At 46.2% G+C, this 20,074-nt stretch overlaps 1 protein-coding gene across 1 annotated transcript in view; it reads right to left on the reverse strand.

Moving 5' to 3' along the window:
- Nucleotides 1-20,074, reverse strand: part of LOC130679260 (nuclear envelope pore membrane protein POM 121C-like) — a 135,733-nt gene extending 115,659 nt beyond the window's left edge. The window contains 12 exon segments of the mRNA XM_057487883.1: nt 5,778-6,086; nt 7,529-7,597; nt 7,600-7,887; nt 7,890-7,928; nt 7,931-8,692; nt 9,944-10,014; nt 10,633-10,724; nt 14,134-14,305; nt 15,848-15,928; nt 17,568-17,708; nt 18,028-18,237; nt 19,636-20,074. Coding sequence (XP_057343866.1) covers nt 5,778-6,086; nt 7,529-7,597; nt 7,600-7,887; nt 7,890-7,928; nt 7,931-8,692; nt 9,944-10,014; nt 10,633-10,724; nt 14,134-14,305; nt 15,848-15,928; nt 17,568-17,708; nt 18,028-18,237; nt 19,636-19,844 — 2,443 coding nt within the window. The 5' untranslated portion in view covers nt 19,845-20,074.

Genomic DNA, 20,074 nt, shown 5'->3' on the forward strand with positions numbered 1-20,074 from the left:
AAACCATAAACCTCTTAGAGAAAGACAGGCGAAAATATCTTGGACATAAACAAGAGCGACTTCTTCGTGAACATACCTCTCCAGGGAAAGAACTGAAAAATGAACAAATGGGACTTTGTCAAGCTTAAGAGCTTCTGTACAGGTAAGGGCACCATCAACAGAAGAAAAGGGCATCCTACAGCATGGGAGAATATATTCATAAATGACAGATCCAATAAAGGGTTGACATCCAAAATATATCAAGAGCTAACACACCTCAACAAACAAAGTGCAAATATTCCAATAAAAATGTGGGCAGGGGAGCTGAACAGGGAGTTCTCCAAAGAAGAAATTCAGGTGGCCAACAGATACATGACAAGATGCACCACATCACTTGTCATCAGAGAAATGAAAATTAAAACCACAGTGAGATATCACCTCACAACAGTAAGGATCGCCACCATCGAAAAGACAAACCACAACAAATGTTGCCAAGGTTGTGGAGAGAGGGGAACCCTCCTACACTGTTGGTGGGAATGTAAATTCGTTCAAGCACTGTGGAAAGCAATATGGAGGTTCCTCAAAAAGCTCAAAACAGAAATACCATTTGACCCAGGAATAGCGCTCCTAGGAATTTACCCTGAGAATACAGCAGCCTAATTTTGAAAAAGACACATGTACCCCTATGTTTATCGCAGCACTATTTACAACAGCCAAGAAATGGAAACAACCTACGTGTCCAACAGTAGATGAATGTATGCAAATGGAATATAATTCAGCCATAAGAAGAAAATGAATCCTACCATTTGCAACAACATGGTTGGAGCTAGGGAGGATTAAGCTCAGTGAAATGAACGAGGCGGAGAAAGACAAGTACCAAATGATTTCACTCATCTCGGGAGTATAAGAGCAAAGGAAAAACTGAAGGAACAAAACAGCAGCAGAATCACAGAACCCAAGAATGGACTAACAGTTACCAAAGAGAAAGGGACTGAGGAAGACGGGTGGGAAGGGAGGGTAAGGGCAGGGAAAAAGAAAGGGGGCATTATGATTAGCATGTATAATGTGGGGCGGCACGGGGATGGCTAGGCTACACACAGAAGACAAGCAGTGATTCTACAGCATGTGACTAAGCTGATGGACAGTGACCCTAATGGGGTTTGTGCGGGGTACTTGGTGAAGAGGGAAGCCAAATAAATACAATGTTCTTAAGGTAATTGTAGATAGATACCAAGAAAAAAAAACATTTTAAAAGGCTGTGAATGATCTTCCTTTCTGCCTGTCTCTTCATGTCAGTTTATCCCACTTTCCTTTATAACCTTTATAGCCACACCTGGCTCTTCTCTGCTCACGAAAACATAAGCTCATCTCTGCCTTTGGGCCTTTGCTCCTGTGCCTGTAAAGTCCTCACCGCCCGCCGCTGCCCCTGCTCCCAAACCTGGAACTGCGGCCATGGCCTCAGTTTGCTATTGTCCCAGAAAGGCTGCCGCTGAATACCTAAATAGCTCCTCCGGTAATGAGTTACACTGCTACCTGACGCTGTTCACAGATAACTTTTGTGATAACGTCTAAATCTTCACCACAGCATACGGCTCCGAAAGCGGAGACTGTGTCAGCACTTAAGACAGCGCCTGGCACTGCAGACCGAACCCACTGCAAAACACACCTGCAAACCCAGGAGTGTTCTGAGGCGTGCTGGCCACATGGAAAGCAGTTGGTGTGCTCTGGCCAGCTGCACCCAGGGAGCTCGGTTTTAAGGCTCCCCAAAAGGGGCTCTTGGGACCAGTTCTCCCACTCCGCCCTGACCCAAAGCCAAGTGCCCCAGTGGTAGGGCTGCTGTGGGGGGCAGGCACGCTTGTCCCAAAGCCCCCACTGCCAGTGGGGCCTGCTGACACCATAGATGTGAAGGGCGCTGAGATGGTGCTGCCAAACCCGGATGTACTGGTCCCACAGCTGGTGGGCTGGGTCACAGCTCCAAAGCCGGAGGTGATGGCTGCAAAAAAGGAGCAAACATGGATCATTGTCTAACCCCATACACAAAAGTATATTCAAAACTGATCGAACCCCCGAATGTAAGCCAGGAAACCATAAACCTCTTAGAGAAAGACAGGCGAAAATATCTTGGACATAAACAAGAGCGACTTCTTCGTGAACATACCTCTCCAGGGAAAGAACTGAAAAATGAACAAATGGGACTTTGTCAAGCTTAAGAGCTTCTATACAGGTAAGGGCACCATCAACAGAAGAAAAGGGCATCCTACAGCATGGGAGAATATATTCATAAATGACAGATCCAATAAAGGGTTGACATCCAAAATATATCAAGAGCTAACACACCTCAACAAAGAAAGTGCAAATATTCCAATAAAAATGTGGGCAGGGGAGCTGAACAGGGAGTTCTCCAAAAAAGAAATTCAGGTGGCCAACAGATACATGACAAGATGCGCCACATCACTTGTCATCAGAGAAATGAAAATTAAAACCACAGTGAGATATCACCTCACACCAGTAAGGATCGCCACCATCGAAAATATAAACCGCAACGAATGTTGGCAAGGTTGTGGAGAGAGGGGAACCCTCCTACACTGTTGGTGGGAATGTAAGTTCGTTCAAGCATTGTGGAAAGCAATATGGAGGTTCCTCAAAAAGCTCAAAACAGAAATACCATTTGACCCAGGAATAGCGCTCCTAGGAATTTACCCTGAGAATACAGCAGCCTAATTTTGAAAAAGACACATGTACCCCTATGTTTATCGCAGCACTATTTACAACAGCCAAGAAATGGAAACAACCTACGTGTCCAACAGTAGATGAATGTATGCAAATGGAATATAATTCAGCCATAAGAAGAAAATGAATCCTACCATTTGCAACAACATGGTTGGAGCTAGGGGGGATTATGCTCAGTGAAATGAACGAGGCGGAGAAAGACAAGTACCAAATGTTTTCACTCATCTCGGGAGTATAAGAACAAAGGAAAAACTGAAGGAACAAAACAGCAGCAGAATCACAGAACCCAAGAATGGACTAACAGTTACCAAAGAGAAAGGGACTGAGGAAGACGGGTGGGAAGGGAGGGTAAGGGCAGGGAAAAAGAAAGGGGGCATTATGATTAGCATGTATAATGTGGGGCGGCACGGGGATGGCTAGGCTACACACAGAAGACAAGCAGTGATTCTACAGCATGTGACTAAGCTGATGGACAGTGACCCTAATGGGGTTTGTGCGGGGTACTTGGTGAAGAGGGAAGCCAAATAAATACAATGTTCTTAAGGTAATTGTAGATAGATACCAAGAAAAAAAAACATTTTAAAAGGCTGTGAATGATCTTCCTTTCTGCCTGTCTCTTCATGTCAGTTTATCCCACTTTCCTTTATAACCTCTAGCCACACCTGGCTCTTCTCTGCTCACGAAAACATAAGCTCATCTCTGCCTTTGGGCCTTTGCTCCTGTGCCTGTAAAGTCCTCACCGCCCGCCGCTGCCCCTGCTCCCAAACCTGGAACTGCGGCCATGGCCTCAGTTTGCTATTGTCCCAGAAAGGCTGCCGCTGAATACCTAAATAGCTCCTCCGGTTATGAGTTACACTGCTACCTGACGCTGTTCACAGATAACTTTTGTGATAACGTCTAAATCTTCACCACAGCATACGGCTCCGAAAGCGGAGACTGTGTCAGCACTTAAGACAGCGCCTGGCACTGCAGACCGAACCCATTGCAAAACTCACCTGCAAACCCAGGAGTGTTCTGAGGCGTGCTGGCCACATGGAAAGCAGTTGGTGTGCTCTGGCCAGCTGCACCCAGGGAGCTCGGTTTTAAGGCTCCCCAAAAGGGGTTCTTGGGACCAGTTCTCCCACTCCGCCCTGACCCAAAGCCAAGTGCCCCGGTGGTAGGGCTGCTGTGGGGGGCAGGCACGCTTGTCCCAAAGCCCCCACTGCCAGTGGGGCCTGCTGACACCATAGATGTGAAGGGCGCTGAGATGGTGCTGCCAAACCCGGATGTACTGGTCCCACAGCTGGTGGGCTGGGTCACAGCTCCAAAGCCGGAGGTGATGGCTGCAAAAAAGGAGCAAACATGGATCATTGTCTAACCCCATACACAAAAGTATATTCAAAACTGATCGAACCCCCGAATGTAAGCCAGGAAACCATAAACCTCTTAGAGAAAGACAGGCGAAAATATCTTGGACATAAACAAGAGCGACTTCTTCGTGAACATACCTCTCCAGGGAAAGAACTGAAAAATGAACAAATGGGACTTTGTCAAGCTTAAGAGCTTCTGTACAGGTAAGGGCACCATCAACAGAAGAAAAGGGCATCCTACAGCATGGGAGAATATATTCATAAATGACAGGTCCAATAAAGGGTTGACATCCAAAATATATCAAGAGCTAACACACCTCAACAAACAAAGTGCAAATATTCCAATAAAAATGTGGGCAGGGGAGCGGAACAGGGAGTTCTCCAAAGAAGAAATTCAGGTGGCCAACAGATACATGACGAGATGCACCACATCACTTGTCATCAGAGAAATGAAAATCAAAACCACAGTGAGATATCACCTCACACCAGTAAGGATCGCCACCATCGAAAATATAAACCGCAACAAATGTTGGCAAGGTTGTGGAGAGAGGGGAACCCTCCTACACTGTTGGTGGGAATGTAAATTCGTTCAAGCATTGTGGAAAGCAATATGGAGGTTCCTCAAAAAGCTCAGAACAGAAATACCGTTTGACCCTGGAATACCGCTCGTAGGAATTTACCCTCATAATACAGCAGTCCATTTTGAAAAGAACAGAATCAACCCTATGTTTTTCTGAGCACTATTTACAATCGCCAAGAAATGGGCGCAACCTGAATATTCATCAGTAGATGAATGGATAAAGAAGGTGTGGTACATGTACACAATGGAGTATTTTTCAGCCAAGAGAAGAAAACAGATCCTACCATTTTCAACAATAGGTATGGAGCTGGAGGATATTATGCTCAGTGAAGCCAGACAGAGAAAGACAATCACCAAATGATTTCACTCATCTCTGGAGTATAGGAACAATGAAAAACTGAAGGAACAAAAGAGCAGCAGCATCATAGAACCCAAGAATGGACTACCTATTGAAATGGACTAAAGGGAAAGGGACTGAGCAGGATGGGTGAGAAGGGAGGGATAAGGGCAAAAAAAAGAAAGGGGGCATTACAAATTGCATATACAATGTGGTCGGTGGGCAAAGTGAGGGCTGGGCAACACAGAGAAGACAAGGGGTGATTCTACAGCATCTTACTACACTTATGGACAGTGACTATAATAGGGTTCGTGGGGGGGACTTGTTGAAGGGGGAAGCCTAATAAACATAATGTTATTCATCTAATTGCAGATTAATACCAAAAAATAAAAAACATTTTAAAAGGCCTTGAATGATCTTCTTTACTGCCTGTCTCTTAACATCATTTTATCCCACTTTCCTTTTTAAACCTCTAGCCACACCTGGTTCTTCTCTGTTCATGAAAACATAAGCTCATCTCTGACTTCGGGCCTTTGCTCCTGTGCCTGGAACGCCCTCACCCCCAGCCGTTGTCCCTGCTCCCAACTCTGGAACTACAGCCATGGCCTCAGTTTCCTATTGTCTCAGAAAGGCTCCCACTGCCTACCTAATAGCTCCTCCTGTCATGAGTTACACTGCTACCTGACGCTGTTTACAGATAACATCAGTCTCTTCACCACAGCGTAGAGCTCCAGGAGTGTAGACTATGTTGGCACTTAAAACAGCACTTGGCTTTGCAGACTGAGCCCATTCCACATCTCACCTGCAAGCACAGACGTGTTCTGAGGTGTGCTGGCCACGTAGATGGCAAACAGTGTGCTCTGGCCAGCTGCACCAAGGGAGTTCTCACTCAGGCATCCCCAGAAATGGGCCGTGCCACCAGTTCTCCCACTCCGTCCTGCCACAAAGTTGAATGCACTAGTGGTGGAGCTGCTGTGGGGGGCTGACATGCTCATCCCAAAGTCCCCACTGGCAGCGGGGCCTGCTGACACCCCAGATGTGACGTGTGATGAGGTTGTGCTGCCACCGCTGCTGTTGATCTGGGTCGTAGCTCCAAAGTCCGAGATGGTGGCTGCAAAAGAGGAGGAAATGAGGATCATTGTCTAACCCTATACACAAAAGTATATTTGAAATGGATCAAAGACCTGCATGTAAGCCATGAAGCCATAAAACTCTTAGAATAAACATAAGCAAAAATCTCTTGGACATGAACATGAGTGACTTCTTCATGAACGTATCTCCCCCAGCAAGGGAAACGAAAGCAAAAATGAACAAATAGGACTATATCAAGCTGAAAAGCTTCTGTACAGGGAAAGACACCATCAATAGAACAAAAAGGCATCCTATAGAATGGGAGAATATATTCATAAATGACAGATCTAATAAAGGGTTGACATCAACAATGTATAAAGAGCTCACACACCTCAACAAACAAAAAGCAAATAATCCAATTAAAAAATGGGCAGAGGAGCTGAACAGACAGTTCTCCAAATAAGAAATTCAGATGGCTAACAGACACGTGAAAAGATGCTCCACATCGCTAGTCATCAGAGAAATGCAAATTAAAACCACAATGAGATATCACCTCACACCAGTAAGGATTGCCACCATCCAAAAGACAAACAACACATGCTGGCGAGGATTCGGAGAAAGGGGAACCCTCCTCCCCTGCTGGTGGGAATGTAATTTATTTCAATCACTGTGGAAAGCAGTATGGAGGTTCCTCAAAAAATTCAAAATAGAAATACCATTTGACCCAGGAATACCACCTCTAGGAATTTACCCTAAGAATGCAGCAGCCCAATTTTAAAAAGACAGATGCACCCCTATGTTTATCGCAGCACTATTTACAATAGCCAAGAAATGGAAGCAACCTAAGTGTCCATCAGTAGATGAATGGATAAAGAAGATGTGGTGCATATACACAATGGAATATTATTCAGCCAGAAGAAGAAAACAAATCCTACCATTTGCAACAACATGGATAGAGCTACAGGGTATTATGGTCAGTGAAATAAGCCAGGTGGAGAAAGACAAGTACCAAATGATTTCACTCATCTCGGGAGTATAAGAACAAAGGAAAAACAGAAGGAACAAAACAGCAGCAGAATCACAGAACCCAAGAAAGAACAACAGTTACCAAATAGAAAGGGACTGGGGAAGATAGGTGGAAAGGGAGGGAGAAGGGGGTGGAAGAAGAAAGGGGGCCTTATGATTAACATGTATAATGTCGGGGGGGCATGGGGAGTGCTGTGCAACACATAGTAGACAAGTAGTGATTTTGCAGCATCTTACTACGCTGATGAACAGTGACTAATGGGGTATGTGGGGGGGGACTTGGTGAAGGGGGGAGTCTAGTAAACATAATGTTCCTCAAGTAATTGTAGATTAATGATACCACAAAATAAAAAAATTTGAGGAAATAGCTGTGGTGCTGCCAAAGGCTGTCTGGGTGCTGGAGATGGTGCCAAAAAGAGGGGCTGCGGGTTTCAACCCACGAAAACCTGACCACACAGTGCTGCCAAAGGCTGGCTGGGCTTCCGAAAGGAAAGGAGCTGCCGAAGCTGGGGGCCAGTGCTGGCTGGCAGTCCACATCTGCTGTCTGTCAGTGGCTCCGAACGTGTGCTGTGGGGTGACTCCGGGATAGGATGGGACGGGGGGCCTGGTGCCGGAACTAAAGGGAATGTTGAAGACTGGGGTGGTACTGCTGCTAAATGTCAGTGCAGGCTGGCTCGGGGCAATGGGGGTGGAGGTCGTGAGGGTGCCACTGAAGTCACCGAAACTGGCTGTGCTGCTGCTAGCAGCTGTCTGGATGGCGCCGGGCAGGGACTGGCTGAAGGTGATGGCTGTTGTTGGAGCAGGCGTGGCCAGAGCCTGCCAAACTGGAGTATGGAGCCCATGGCTGGGCAGAACTGGCAGCAGAGGCAAGGGGGGACCCAAAGAGGACAGGCTGGGCAGTGGAAGCAGTGGGGCTGGTCATGCTGCTCACAGTGTTGGTCACATCGCTCACACCAGAGCCAAAGACAGGCTTCCGGGCGGAGTCTGCGGCTGTGCCGGTGGTGGTCCCCCAAGCCGCTGCTGAGGGGACGCTGACACTGGCCCGGCCAGGGAACAGAGGGGCATTCATGCTAGTGCCTGAAGTAGTTGTCTGACTGAAGGAGGAAGGAGTTGACAAGGGCAAAGATGTAGGTAGCCCTGTGCTGCTAAAAACAGGACTGAAAGGGAGGGGCAGTCTGGTGGTAGTCGGGGTGTTCACAGAGCTGGAAGATGCCTCCGTTGTGACTTGGGAACGGCTGGATGGCACAGGACCCTCCTTCCCACTTTTAGATGGAGCCACAAAGATGGGCTTGAACATGGGATGTGCTGAAGACACAGCAGGAGCTGCTGCGGCAGAAGGGTTAGCAGGTGGTCTGCCCAGCGTTCCAAAGAGAACACTGGGCTTCAGGGTGGGGCCCGGGGCAGGCGGGGCCTGGGGTTTGGCAGATGTCTCAGCCTGAGAGGCTGGAGGGGACTTGGTGGCGTCACTGCCTGGTATTGCGGGAGAGGCAGGGGTCAGCCCCAAGAAAGAGGCTGTGGATCTGGAGTCTGGGGAGGGGCCGGGGAGCGGCCCTGACTGTGAAGAGCCAAGAGGGCCCAGAAGGCCAGGTGTCTGCAGGGGCCAACGGGCCATGGGCGTGGCTGTTAGGCAGGGAAATACATATGAGTCGGGTGGAAAGAGTACAGGGTCAGCAAAGCCCCCTAGAAAGGACTCGGTTAACCAGTTAAATCCAGAAATCCAGAAAAGATTCAGAGTTAGTGAGTTAATCAGTTAAAGCTCAAAAGGTCAAGAGAAACTTGGCCTTGAAGGTTTGAATATTCCCCAGATAAAAGTGTCTGAGCACAGCCCATGTCTTCATTGTGTCCATTAGACCACTGTATGATTTACTCTAGCCTGCTAAAAGGCCCACCTATAAACAGCAAAGTAAAGACAGGGAGATCCCACCTTAAAGCCAAAATTGTATTTTAAAAAAAACTAGCAGGTTTCACAAGAAAGATTCTTAACATACTCTTTAGCAAACAAATAACTCTGCCCACTTTGGAGGAAAGGCAGTCTTGATAAGCTAATTTTGCAGAATTACTTAGAGGACTGATGAGTAACTTAATGTCTCATCAAAGATACTTGAGACCACTTAACAAGCCCACACCCTAGCCCTCTGTCACATTCCTGAAAAATCCTTAAAAGAGGGAGCCCCCAAACTTTCACTGTGCTCCTATGTGAGGTCACCAGCACTTTCTAAGTGTGGAACCTTTTAACTTTAAACTCCCTCTTTTCAGCCTTTCATGGTGATGCACTCCTCTCTCTGAGGTCACCTGCACTTCCTAAGTGCATAACTTCAACTCTTCCCAACCTTTCAGGGCACTCCTCTCTCTGAAGTCACCCACACTTTCTCCCTACATGTGGTTGTATCTGCAAATAAAGTATCAGACTTACTTTCTTCCTGCTCTCTTCCAGAAATGGAGAGGTTTGTCTATCCAGCCTAGTTTTTAATACTGAACTTTCACTAGGTGTCTCTGAGATTCTATCTTCTATGGTTTGGGTGCTTGGATGGTGTTGGCAAGATTATTTCTAACAGTCAAGACGACGTGAAATGATCATTGCTCTAAATGTGTGCACATGGTTGCTTACTGGACAGAAATTGCCTGGTCTGCTCAGATTCCCCCACCTAGGCTTACCTTACCCCAAACCCCCCAGGTGGCCTGGGTTATGCTATATGAGTCTGGGCAACCTTTCTCCCTTACCAGACCATAAACCCCGAAGGACAGGAACATCTCTCTCTGTAACTACCAAGCCCCACACAAATCAAGGCTCAGTACGTGTTTCCAGTGGGTTGTGGTCCATGCACCCTCCATACAATACCACCAACACATGCCACGCGTTCATCAACTTACTCTGTTCTCCCTGGGACTCCTTGTTTACCGGCGGAGTGGAAGAGCCAAATCCCTGAGGACCGTCCTCTTCTCTGTAGGAGGAAGAGGCACAATTAAGTTTAGAAAAGCACTGGATAACTTCTTACACCCTCCTTACTACTAACTGACCAAAGTCTAGAACAACCATGACTAAGATCTCAGTGTGTCAAGAGAACAAAAAGAAGCAAAGAAAATTCCTAAAGAAATGAAGGGAGGCAGTTCACAGAAGCCATAGACACCTTTGTCTTAAAACAAGCAGAAAACAATCTTCAGAACCTTACATACAACCTGCCAAGTTTCTGAGAGTCCTAGTCACACCTCTGTCTCTAAGAAAGCAGCATTCTAGTCAGGCACCTAGGGGGTCAGCTGGGGTCTAGAATGTGAAGCCTGCTGCGCACCCCCATCAGTCACTCTGTTCACTCTGTCCCATGCAAGCCCTTCCCCTTATGCCCCAGCCCCTCACGCTGCAGCATGAGGGGAAGCAGAGGCCGGTGTGGTCACACTGTGTGACGACTGCAAGAGACAAGAGCGATTCAGGGCGGCACCGTCTCTGCCCTTTAGATGTGAACCATTTTGATTCTCCAAATCAGAGTCTCAGAAAGCCTAAGAGCCAAGTAAATTTCCCTCCTTTCCCACCCTCTCATTAATCCACACAGCAAATCACCGATTACCTCATCTTCTTTTCTGGACACTCTGGTGTCTGTGAGCAGGAGGAGGCTGGGCTGGAGAAGGGTGAGGAGGCACTGGGACGCCTCTTCCAGAGCTAAAAGCCAAACACAAGTCACGTGACTGACCCTTGGGAATAACATAGGATCTGACCTTCAACATAATTCTGTGGCTCTAATCCATCACTGTATATAAAGCCTCCTTTTCAAGTGACTAAAAAATCATTTCTTTGTGAAGTGGGGCTTCTGAAAAGTGAGTCAATTGCCAGTGTTTGAAAGGGTTGTCATTGGCCAAAGCTGGAAAAGTTGCATCAGAAAGAGCAGCTACACTCTTTCTGAGGATCATTAAATGTTTATAAAATATCATCAAGATACTGAGGATCATGAAATGTTTATAAAATATCATCAGTTCATAAAGATAACACAGCAAGAATCATACTGGTCACCTTTGGAGTTAACTAGGCATCAGTGCCGGCTTATTATCCTGCCACTCCAGTAGATAGGGTTTGTTCTTCTATCTAGAATTACACAGACCTTCAGTTAACAAATGCAATGCAGAGGGAAGGACAGAATTGGAACATCACCATTTTGCCACAATGGACATAGACAAAGGCGAAAAATGGCCGCTAAAATCAGCAGGTGAAAAGCTCATAGGAACAATAAAGTGAAGGATCAGACTGACACCTGAGCCCAGTGGGAGGCAACCACACAGCATGTGCTCCCGATGTGATGCGATCAGAAGTGCACAGCAGCACCTCTGCCCAAATCACTGAACTTGAAACTCATAGAGCCTCAGGAGCCAACTGCCTATTTACAGGGAAAATAGGGATAGAGTACTTGTCAAAATGGCACCATGACGAAAACAAAATCCAGAATGTAGTAAATTCTATAGAACATAATGACTCAGACTTTTCAAAAGTAAGAAAACGCGTAGTAGTAGTACCGTTGATTGAGTCTAAGAGAGGCCTGACGTCCCCGCTGCGGGGGAGGGCGCGCGCGGCCGCCGCCCCAGCCCATGTGCTGCGCGCCTGCGGCGGCGGCGGAAACAACCGTGAGGACAGCCCGCGGGGAAGCCTGACAGCTGGAGGCCGCCAGGGGGCGCCCGCCGCGCGGGCCCGGAGCGCCCGGGGAGGCCGCGCTGTGAGGCCGGCGACCTGCCACCTGCTGCTCCTCGGGCGGGCCGAGGCGTTGGGAGCCAGGGCCCGGCACCCGGGATAGGCGGCATCCTGGCGGGGCCCGCGCACCCCGGGGGTGTGTCTGGCGCGCCCCAGGTCCGCGGAGGGGTTCTGCCACCGCGGGGAGCTCGCCGGGCCGGCCGGTCTGAGCAGCGCGCCCGGGGAGGCGGAAGCCCCGGTGCACGCGAGCCTCCCGCGGTCGACCCCGCAGCTGCCCGTGACGCGGGGGTGGCTTCCCGCGCGCCTGCGTGGCGGGCCGTGGGAACGCGAGCCCAGCCCCCGGGGGACCGACGGGCGGCGGAGGGCGCGTCCCTCGCCCCACCCACCCCCACCGTCCCGGCGCCCCGCCCCTGGCGCCCAGCTCTGAGCATCATCGCTCCGCCCAGGCCTGTTAAAAAGTTGATTATTTTTAGCATGTCTGCTTCTTAGGCCATCAGATACAACCTTGTATAATGCTAAGTCTGAAGCTCTGAGTGTGAATTAAGTCCCCTGAAATGTAAATTTCGGTACTTACTTTGGTGGCACTTCTTGAATGCTTACTATGGACAGTGTAGACGCATCAACACTTTACATGTACTGCCTCACAACTATCTTATGAAGTAGGTCAAAATCATTATTTCCATAAGTGTACAACCTTACCTTCAGATTTTTTGTTACACATATTAATTGAATACCTTTAATGCTCAAAAAAAAAAAAAGAGTCTAAGAAACATGTGAACCAAACACAATGAGTTGATTTTTGGTCCCTGATTCAAAGTAACTGTAATAAGACAGGGAGGGTAAGAAGGGCAAATTGGAGCGATAATAACTAACATTAAGTTATTATTACTCAGAGGAATAGAGGCATTGTGGTTATTAATGTTCAAAAAGTTTGTAAAATACACTGAAGTACCTACAGGTGAAGCAACGTGTTTGTACTTTAAAACACAAGAGGAAAACCAATTTGGGTAGTTGTTGATGGATCAAGACTGACAAAACACTGTTAACTGCTGGAGCCACATGGAGGATCATTATGATATTTTTCTTTCCTTTTGTGTATGTATGACATTTGACATAAAATTGTAAGAAGGGGCAATGACTATGTATGTCAGGTCTGTTGTGATCACTGATTGAGGAAATGTGTGTACAATGCTCAGCAGAGGGCCTAGTGCAGAATAGATCCAGGTAAAGCTTCATACTATTATGCTCTGCATTGCCATAACTGCTTGCCCGGGGCCTTCATCTCCTGTATTTGTCATTTATCATTAATGTGCCATTTATATTACTCTAAGAGCCTCCTGTACGGATGAAAACTTATGTCAAATTCTTTCTCCTCTCAAAAACCTCCTTCACGCATGTGTTACTTTTTTTCCAGCTCCTATATATTGGGTGCCTGCTTACTGACAAGCACTGTAATGGGTGCTTTTCAAACATTACCTTCAATCTTTATAACAATCCATTAGAGATGAGAAAAAGAGAGTTTAAGTCATTTACCTGCCTAAGAGTCTATAGCTACTAAGTGCCAAAGCCAAGATTTGAACTCAAGTCATTCTGGTAGCAAAACTTGTTCTGTTCTCCAGTCTACACATCCTTTCTAAAAATAATTATAACCACTTATTTTTTAAACTTTCATTAAATTCCCAGTGCCTAGAGGATGAATTTATGACCCAATGCAATTCAGACTCAATCTACCTTTTTAATCAAATTAGTACCATTTTTTGAATTACTCATCCTCTGTCTATTTATCTATAATAATGGCTCTGTCTTGGAAAATTAGGCTTTGGGTGGATTAATGATTGTGCATTGAGCATTGACTCCCCTATACAGAATTTTATTGTTGTTAACAACCATTTGATCAATAAAAATGAGAGATGCCCTAACAACAACAACCAAGAAAAAGTACACACTTCCAATTGTAAAATAAATAAGCAACCGGGATGTAATGTATAGCATAAGGAATATAGTCAAAATATTGTAACAACTTGGTATGGTGATAGCTGGTACTTAGAATTATCATGTATATAAATGTTGAATCACTGTGTTGTACACCTGAAACTAATGTAATGTAATACTGTGTGTCAACTACCCTTCAATAAAAAATAATTATCTAAAAAAAAAAAAAAATAATAATAATAATAATAATAATAATGGCTCTGTCTTGTATCAGGTTTCCACATAGGCATTCTGGGCTTTCTAGTTTGTTCCACTGGTCCATAGCGATCATTCAAGGGTTGGTAACTGCTGTTAGCTTAGAGGTGATCTCAGCATCTGACAGAAGGTGGCTAGAAAACACTGCACAATCAACTAATAAATGCAAAGAACTCAATTCTGCCACACCACCAGGTGCGTGTACCTGAGAGATGCCTCCAGTAGAAGTGTAGGAACTGGTAATGGCATTGCGGCTGGACATACGGATGCCACATGCGCACGTGCCCTTCGAGCAGCTCACAGCAGAGGAGCAGGGTCTCTTATGCAGTTCACCATCTGAGCTCTGGGAACTGAGGTCTCTCTTCAGAGGCCCAGGCCTAACAGGGAAATAAGAGGGGAAAACACAGATGTGCTACTGAAAGGCACCAACATTGTTTTAAGGCTTCATCCACCGTCACAAAATCGTTGTAACGCAATGGAAAAGGATAATGTTGTTAATTTTACTGTTAATTCATCTAAACATGTCTCACAAAGTCAGAAAGGGAAAGCTCAGTACTTAAAAAATTAAATGTATGATTCTACTTATATATACTCTAGGAAACGCACACAAATCTATAGTGACAGAATGGGGACCAATGGATGCCTGGCAACAGGGACAGAATGAGAGGGAGATTTTAAGGCTTCACCACGGAGCATGGGAAACTTCTGGCAGTGATGGTGATGTTCATTATCTTGACTGTGGTGCTGGTTTTGTGGGTGTGAAATTTAGACAAAATAGTTATTGTGGCAAGTTACTCAAAATGTTCCTCTCTGATTTCAAAGAGGAAAATTTATAGGACAATAATTCTGATAAGGATACATGTCAAAGTTGAACTAATGGTACACTTCAAAGAGGCACAGTTTATTTATGTCAATTATACCTCAATAAAGGTGTTCAAAAACGATTAGGAGGAACCAACCACTTTTTCTAAGATTCAAACTGAAACAGAAATTCCCTAAACATCTTTCCTGTGAAATAGTCATCCAACCTTTGTGACAGCACAGACAGCTCACTGTCTCCTGGCTGATGAATGTCAACCACAGAGCAGTTTATCCCTGCACTAGATGCAAACATACTTTCTCTTTCACTTACTTCACCTATGGATCCCATCTGGAGCCAAGTCAAGCCAATTGTCCTCCTTTCATGTGATAGTCCTTCAGATTTTTGCAGGCCATTATCCTTCCCTCCCTCATTTCTTTACACCCCTGAGGTTTTTCTCCTCTGGGCTAGTGCTTGTGTACCTTTAGAACCCCCTCACCCACCACCCCCCCTTGACATCTTGAGTTGCTTCACTCTCTCGCAGTGAATTTCGGTTTGTGTCTGCCTCCTCTTGCAGGGCAGCACAGCCAACCAGCAGCACTCCGCGGACAGCAGGACTAAGGCATTCAGGACCACCACTGACCTGCCTCCTCCTGGTCTTTGTTCTGCTATCAGCCCAGAGGAGGAGCATGTTAAGCTTTTTTGGCAGCCATATCATAGTGCTGACTCAATTTAAAAATGTAACTTACCCCAAGCTTTTTCACACACATTTCCAGCCTTTTTCCCTCCCAGCCAATTCTTCCTCAAATATAATTAAGCTAAAAGGCAGAAATCTCACATTTTTCTTAAATTTCGTACTGCTGCATTCTATCCATTGCACAAACCTTGTGATCTTTTTGTTACATACTTGGTTATTCAGTGTATCTACAAACCCTCTTAGCCTTAGCATATTTAATGCATATTAAAGAAAAATAGTAAAAGGAATTAGACAAAATAGTTATTGTGGCAAGTTACTCAAAATGTTCCTCTCTGACTTCAAAGAGGAAAACTTACAGGTCAATAAGTCTGATAATGACCCTTTCCCAAACAGGAAACCTCACCCAGATGGATTCTCACTTACTCAGGCACAAAAGCAGCAGGGACTCCGTTGGCCACCTCGGGCTTCAAAGCTGAATGGCCACTCCCACTGCTGTCATGGCACCTGTGACAAATCACAAACCCTCAGTTAGATGATACGACCTCTCCTTTAAAGCATACTCTCATATTCCTGGGATCGTAACTCTTTCTACAGAACATAGGTTCATGCTAGACAAGAAAAGGTTGCCTCAGATCTCAAAGATTCAGGAAGGTCAATTTATTCTAGGACTGTCCTAATCTAATAAGAAAAGTATAAAAATGCATCAAGACCTTTTGAACTATTCAGGTGTACTGATTATTTGCTAACTTCTCACCAAAGCACTGCAATCACAAATTTAATATCCTACCATCTGTAAACTAAAGACAAAAAAAACACTTTAGCCACCCACCTACACACATCCCCCAGTGTTCTCACTTAGTTCAGTCTGGAAGAGAAGAACTTCACAGGTCACAGATAAGGGCCTGCGCATGGTGCACATAATCACTGCTTATTCCAATTATGGGAAAGACAACACAGAGCCCTCAGTTATAGGCTCACTGGGGTCTAGACAAATTACCAACCTGGAGAACATGAGAAACCTGTTTTGACCATAAGAATAGTTATTTTCTCTCTGACCTCCAACACACCATCTCCCTCTGCCACTCCTGCTTAGTTGGCTGCCATGAGCTCAGACTGCTCCCTTGTAAAGCATATCCCTAGTATTCATTACCTGATCTTCCAACGTTACTTCCAATCAATCTTCCAATGAACACACTTGCATTTCTTAGTATTTCCTTACCTAATGTTGCCATCTACAGTATCAAAGATAGCCAGCTGTGAACCTGCAGGTTATGGCTAACCTGGTGTAACTGATGAGGACAATGGTTCTATTTCTCAAATGTAGGGCCCACTGTCTCCTCAGAGCATGTTTCCTTGACCACCTTATATACAGAGCTCCCCCTTTCTCATGGCCCTTTTATAGCACTGCTTCTTAAAAATCTTTATATACTTACAATCTATAATTACCCTGTTTCATTGATTACCCAAGTCCCAGGAGACCTTTGTCTAGCTCACTGCTCTATCCACAGTACCTGGAGTAGGCTCTGGCACATGGTGGGTCTTGGAATTGGTTGAATTACAAGAAAATCCTTAACTGACTCCTTGGAAAGCCACAAGCAGTTCTGCAGCTTACTCAGCACCTTCAACTTCCTCTCTTTCCATCGAGGAAACAGACTGCTTCCTCTATTTTCATTACATTTTCAAAAACCAAATAATGAAACTGGTTTTACTCTCATTTCTCATAAAACTACCATACTCCAGTCTTCACCATTCTTTGCTAAGTATTTCCTTCAGCACAAACATGATGCCTAAGCTGATGGTCACCCAAATAACTGACCACCACAAGGGGAAGACTTTCAGCATTCTCTCAAAATAAAATTTAACACATTTATATCAAAAGTATGAAGCTGATGTGGCCAGTAACTGTTGGTTTTTCTCTAGTACTTATGGAAAAGGTATATTACAAAATGTATATAACCTGTGCCTAATGAAAGGCATAGCATTAAAGCTCCTGTTGCCAAGCTCTTCCATGAAAGCCAAAGAAGGGGACCTGCCATTCACACACAGGAGGTGACCTCTGATTCTTTTGGGGAGTGATCTCTCTCTCAACAAATCCCAGGAGCCCGTGTGGGAGGCACGTTGAGTACTCTGCAGGACATGCTACCTTCTTTTCTCCTCCTGACCAGCAGCAGATGTTTGGTCTTCCTCCTCCTCCACTGTCCTTTTCTTCCTCTTCCAACATTCGAGGGCAAGCAGAACAGCCTCCTTTGACCACGGGTCTGGGGCCTTAGGGATCTGCACTGCTCTGTAACAGAAAACAGGATTCTAGCATTAAGATATTCTGACCATGATGCTACATAGCATGAACTTCAGGCACTGGAAATCAGAAGCTATCCAACAAGCAAAAGGGTAATTTATACACTCATACAAATGGCCCTTAGCTGTTAAGCTACAGTCTTGGGAAAAACCCAGAAAATAAAAAACTGCTCAATAACTGGAACTTGAGATTTCTCCCGCACATAAGGAGCTTCTTCCTTTCCTTTGAGTTAGTTATTCTCTCAGATGAACAACTGCAGGAGAATAAAGTGGGCACACTGGGAGTCTTTTCCTCCAGCAATGCTTACATTGGAAAACGAGCCAGGTTGCTCCCAGGAGGAGCGATCCTCACTGTCGAAGGCCTGCACACCACTCTGGAATGACCGCGAGACAGCACACGCTTCCTGTGACCGCCATTCCGGCACAGCGTGGGAAGCACACAGGAATACCGGCCCTGCTGAATTGGGTATCGTCTTGGACGTGTTATGCCAAAGTGGTGTGGTGAAGTCCTACAGATCCTGTGGAGAATGGGAGACACATTATGGAATCAAAGCAGCTTAGAAGAATGACAGAAAGTTTAAATTCCTTAAGAACCATGTGGGTTCAGTTATTTTCCAGAGAGCTTAAGCCTCTAAGCAACACAAAACACAGCATTTTTATGGCAACTTTCCCCATTCCACCTAAGGGCAGAAAGTGGCAGGTACTTGACAGCTGTCTCTGCAATGGATTCAACAACTTTGAGGGGGAAATTGAAAAACTGCCCACACAAGTAAAACTACAGTGGAAGAAAAGTGTGTGTAAGGACGTGCAGGGACAAATTTTACAAGAATCCTTCAATCTGTTATGCTAAGTCATCAGAAATATACACCCAAAGTCAAACATTTTGAAAACCTGAATGTTCACCTTTTCAAATAAATGTACTTATCAAGGATCTAGTGTTGTCACTGAAGTTTTGAATTTTATTGTTATCACTCAACTGGGATTAAACAAAAACACAAGTCTTTTTAATCTAATCATCTTTATCAGCCAAGTTATATCCATCCAGGACGTTTCCTGGGTACACCTCTTTGAGTTCGGCTGATACAATTTATTGGTCCAAAGATAAAAAAGTAACAAAACCTTTTAGAGTACTATACTTTACAGACAGAAGGTAGACTCACCTGCGGCAGGGATATTTTAAGTGATTTACCAAGTATTCTGCTAAACCCATTCTGTATTAAAGTTCAGAGCTTTAAGAACTGAAAGAAGGATTTGCAACAACGTGGATGGGGTAGGAGGGTATTATGCTCAGTGAAATAAGCCAGGCAGAGAAAGACAAGTATCAAATGATTTCACTCATCTGTAGAGCATAAGAACAAAAAAAAAACTGAAGGCACAAAGCAGCAGCAGACTCACAGAACCCGAGAGTGGACTAACAGATACCAAAGGGAAAGGGACTGGGAAGGATGGGTGGGAAGGGAGGGAGAAGGGGAATAAGGGGCATTAGGATCAGCATACATGATGTAGGGGGGTGGGCACGGGGAGGGCTGTATAGCACACAGAGAAGACAAGTAGTGACTCTTAGCATCTCACTACGCTGATGGACAGTGACTGTAATAGGGTATGAGGGGGGGACTTGATAATGGGGGGAGTCTAGTAACCACAATGTTGCTCATGTAAGTGTACACTAATGATCCCCCCAAAAATTAAACAGTAAAAATAAAAGGAATAGAAAAATGACCCAAAAAAAAAAGAACTGAAAGAAGGGAACAGTTCTGGCAGCACATCCCATAGCAGAGGCTAAAGGGAGACAGGACACGGTGGACGCGCACCAAGGTGTTTGAAGAGGTGAAAACGGCACAGAGCCCACTGAGGACTTAAGAAAAAAAAACTTTTAAAGTCAAGTCCTTCGTCTGGGGAGGGTCAGCGTGTCTTACCGGCGGGAAGGCCTCCGAGGGGACCCGAGGAAACGAGTGGGGACTGAGGGCTGAATGGGATCTCGGCGGGCCCAGGGGGAAGGCGGGGCGGGGCTTGTGGGGCGGGCGCGGCTTGCGAGGAAGGCCGGGCGGGCGGGTGGGAGCCGGCTCCTGGCTTCCGGATCGGGGGCCGGCTGCGGGGGGCGGAGCTTGCTCAAAACTCCTCCCATTTGAAGCGACTAGCGAGCTCTGTCCGGCGGGCGAGAGGCTTCCGCGGCTCTCTCCTCCAGACTGCCTGCCTGCGCTAGCGCGCGGAGGCTAGAGGCGGGCGTGCATTGTGCGCTGGCGGCGCGCGCTCCCGTTGCCGGGAGACGGCGCGCGAATGGCAGGCAGCTCGGGGCTCGCGGCTCAGGCCCCCCCCTCAGGCTGCGAGGCCCCCCAGCCAGCTCGACCAGCGCGG

This window comes from Manis pentadactyla, chromosome 10 (assembly GCF_030020395.1).
Source record: "Manis pentadactyla isolate mManPen7 chromosome 10, mManPen7.hap1, whole genome shotgun sequence".
Classification (NCBI taxonomy): Eukaryota; Metazoa; Chordata; class Mammalia; order Pholidota; family Manidae; genus Manis; species Manis pentadactyla.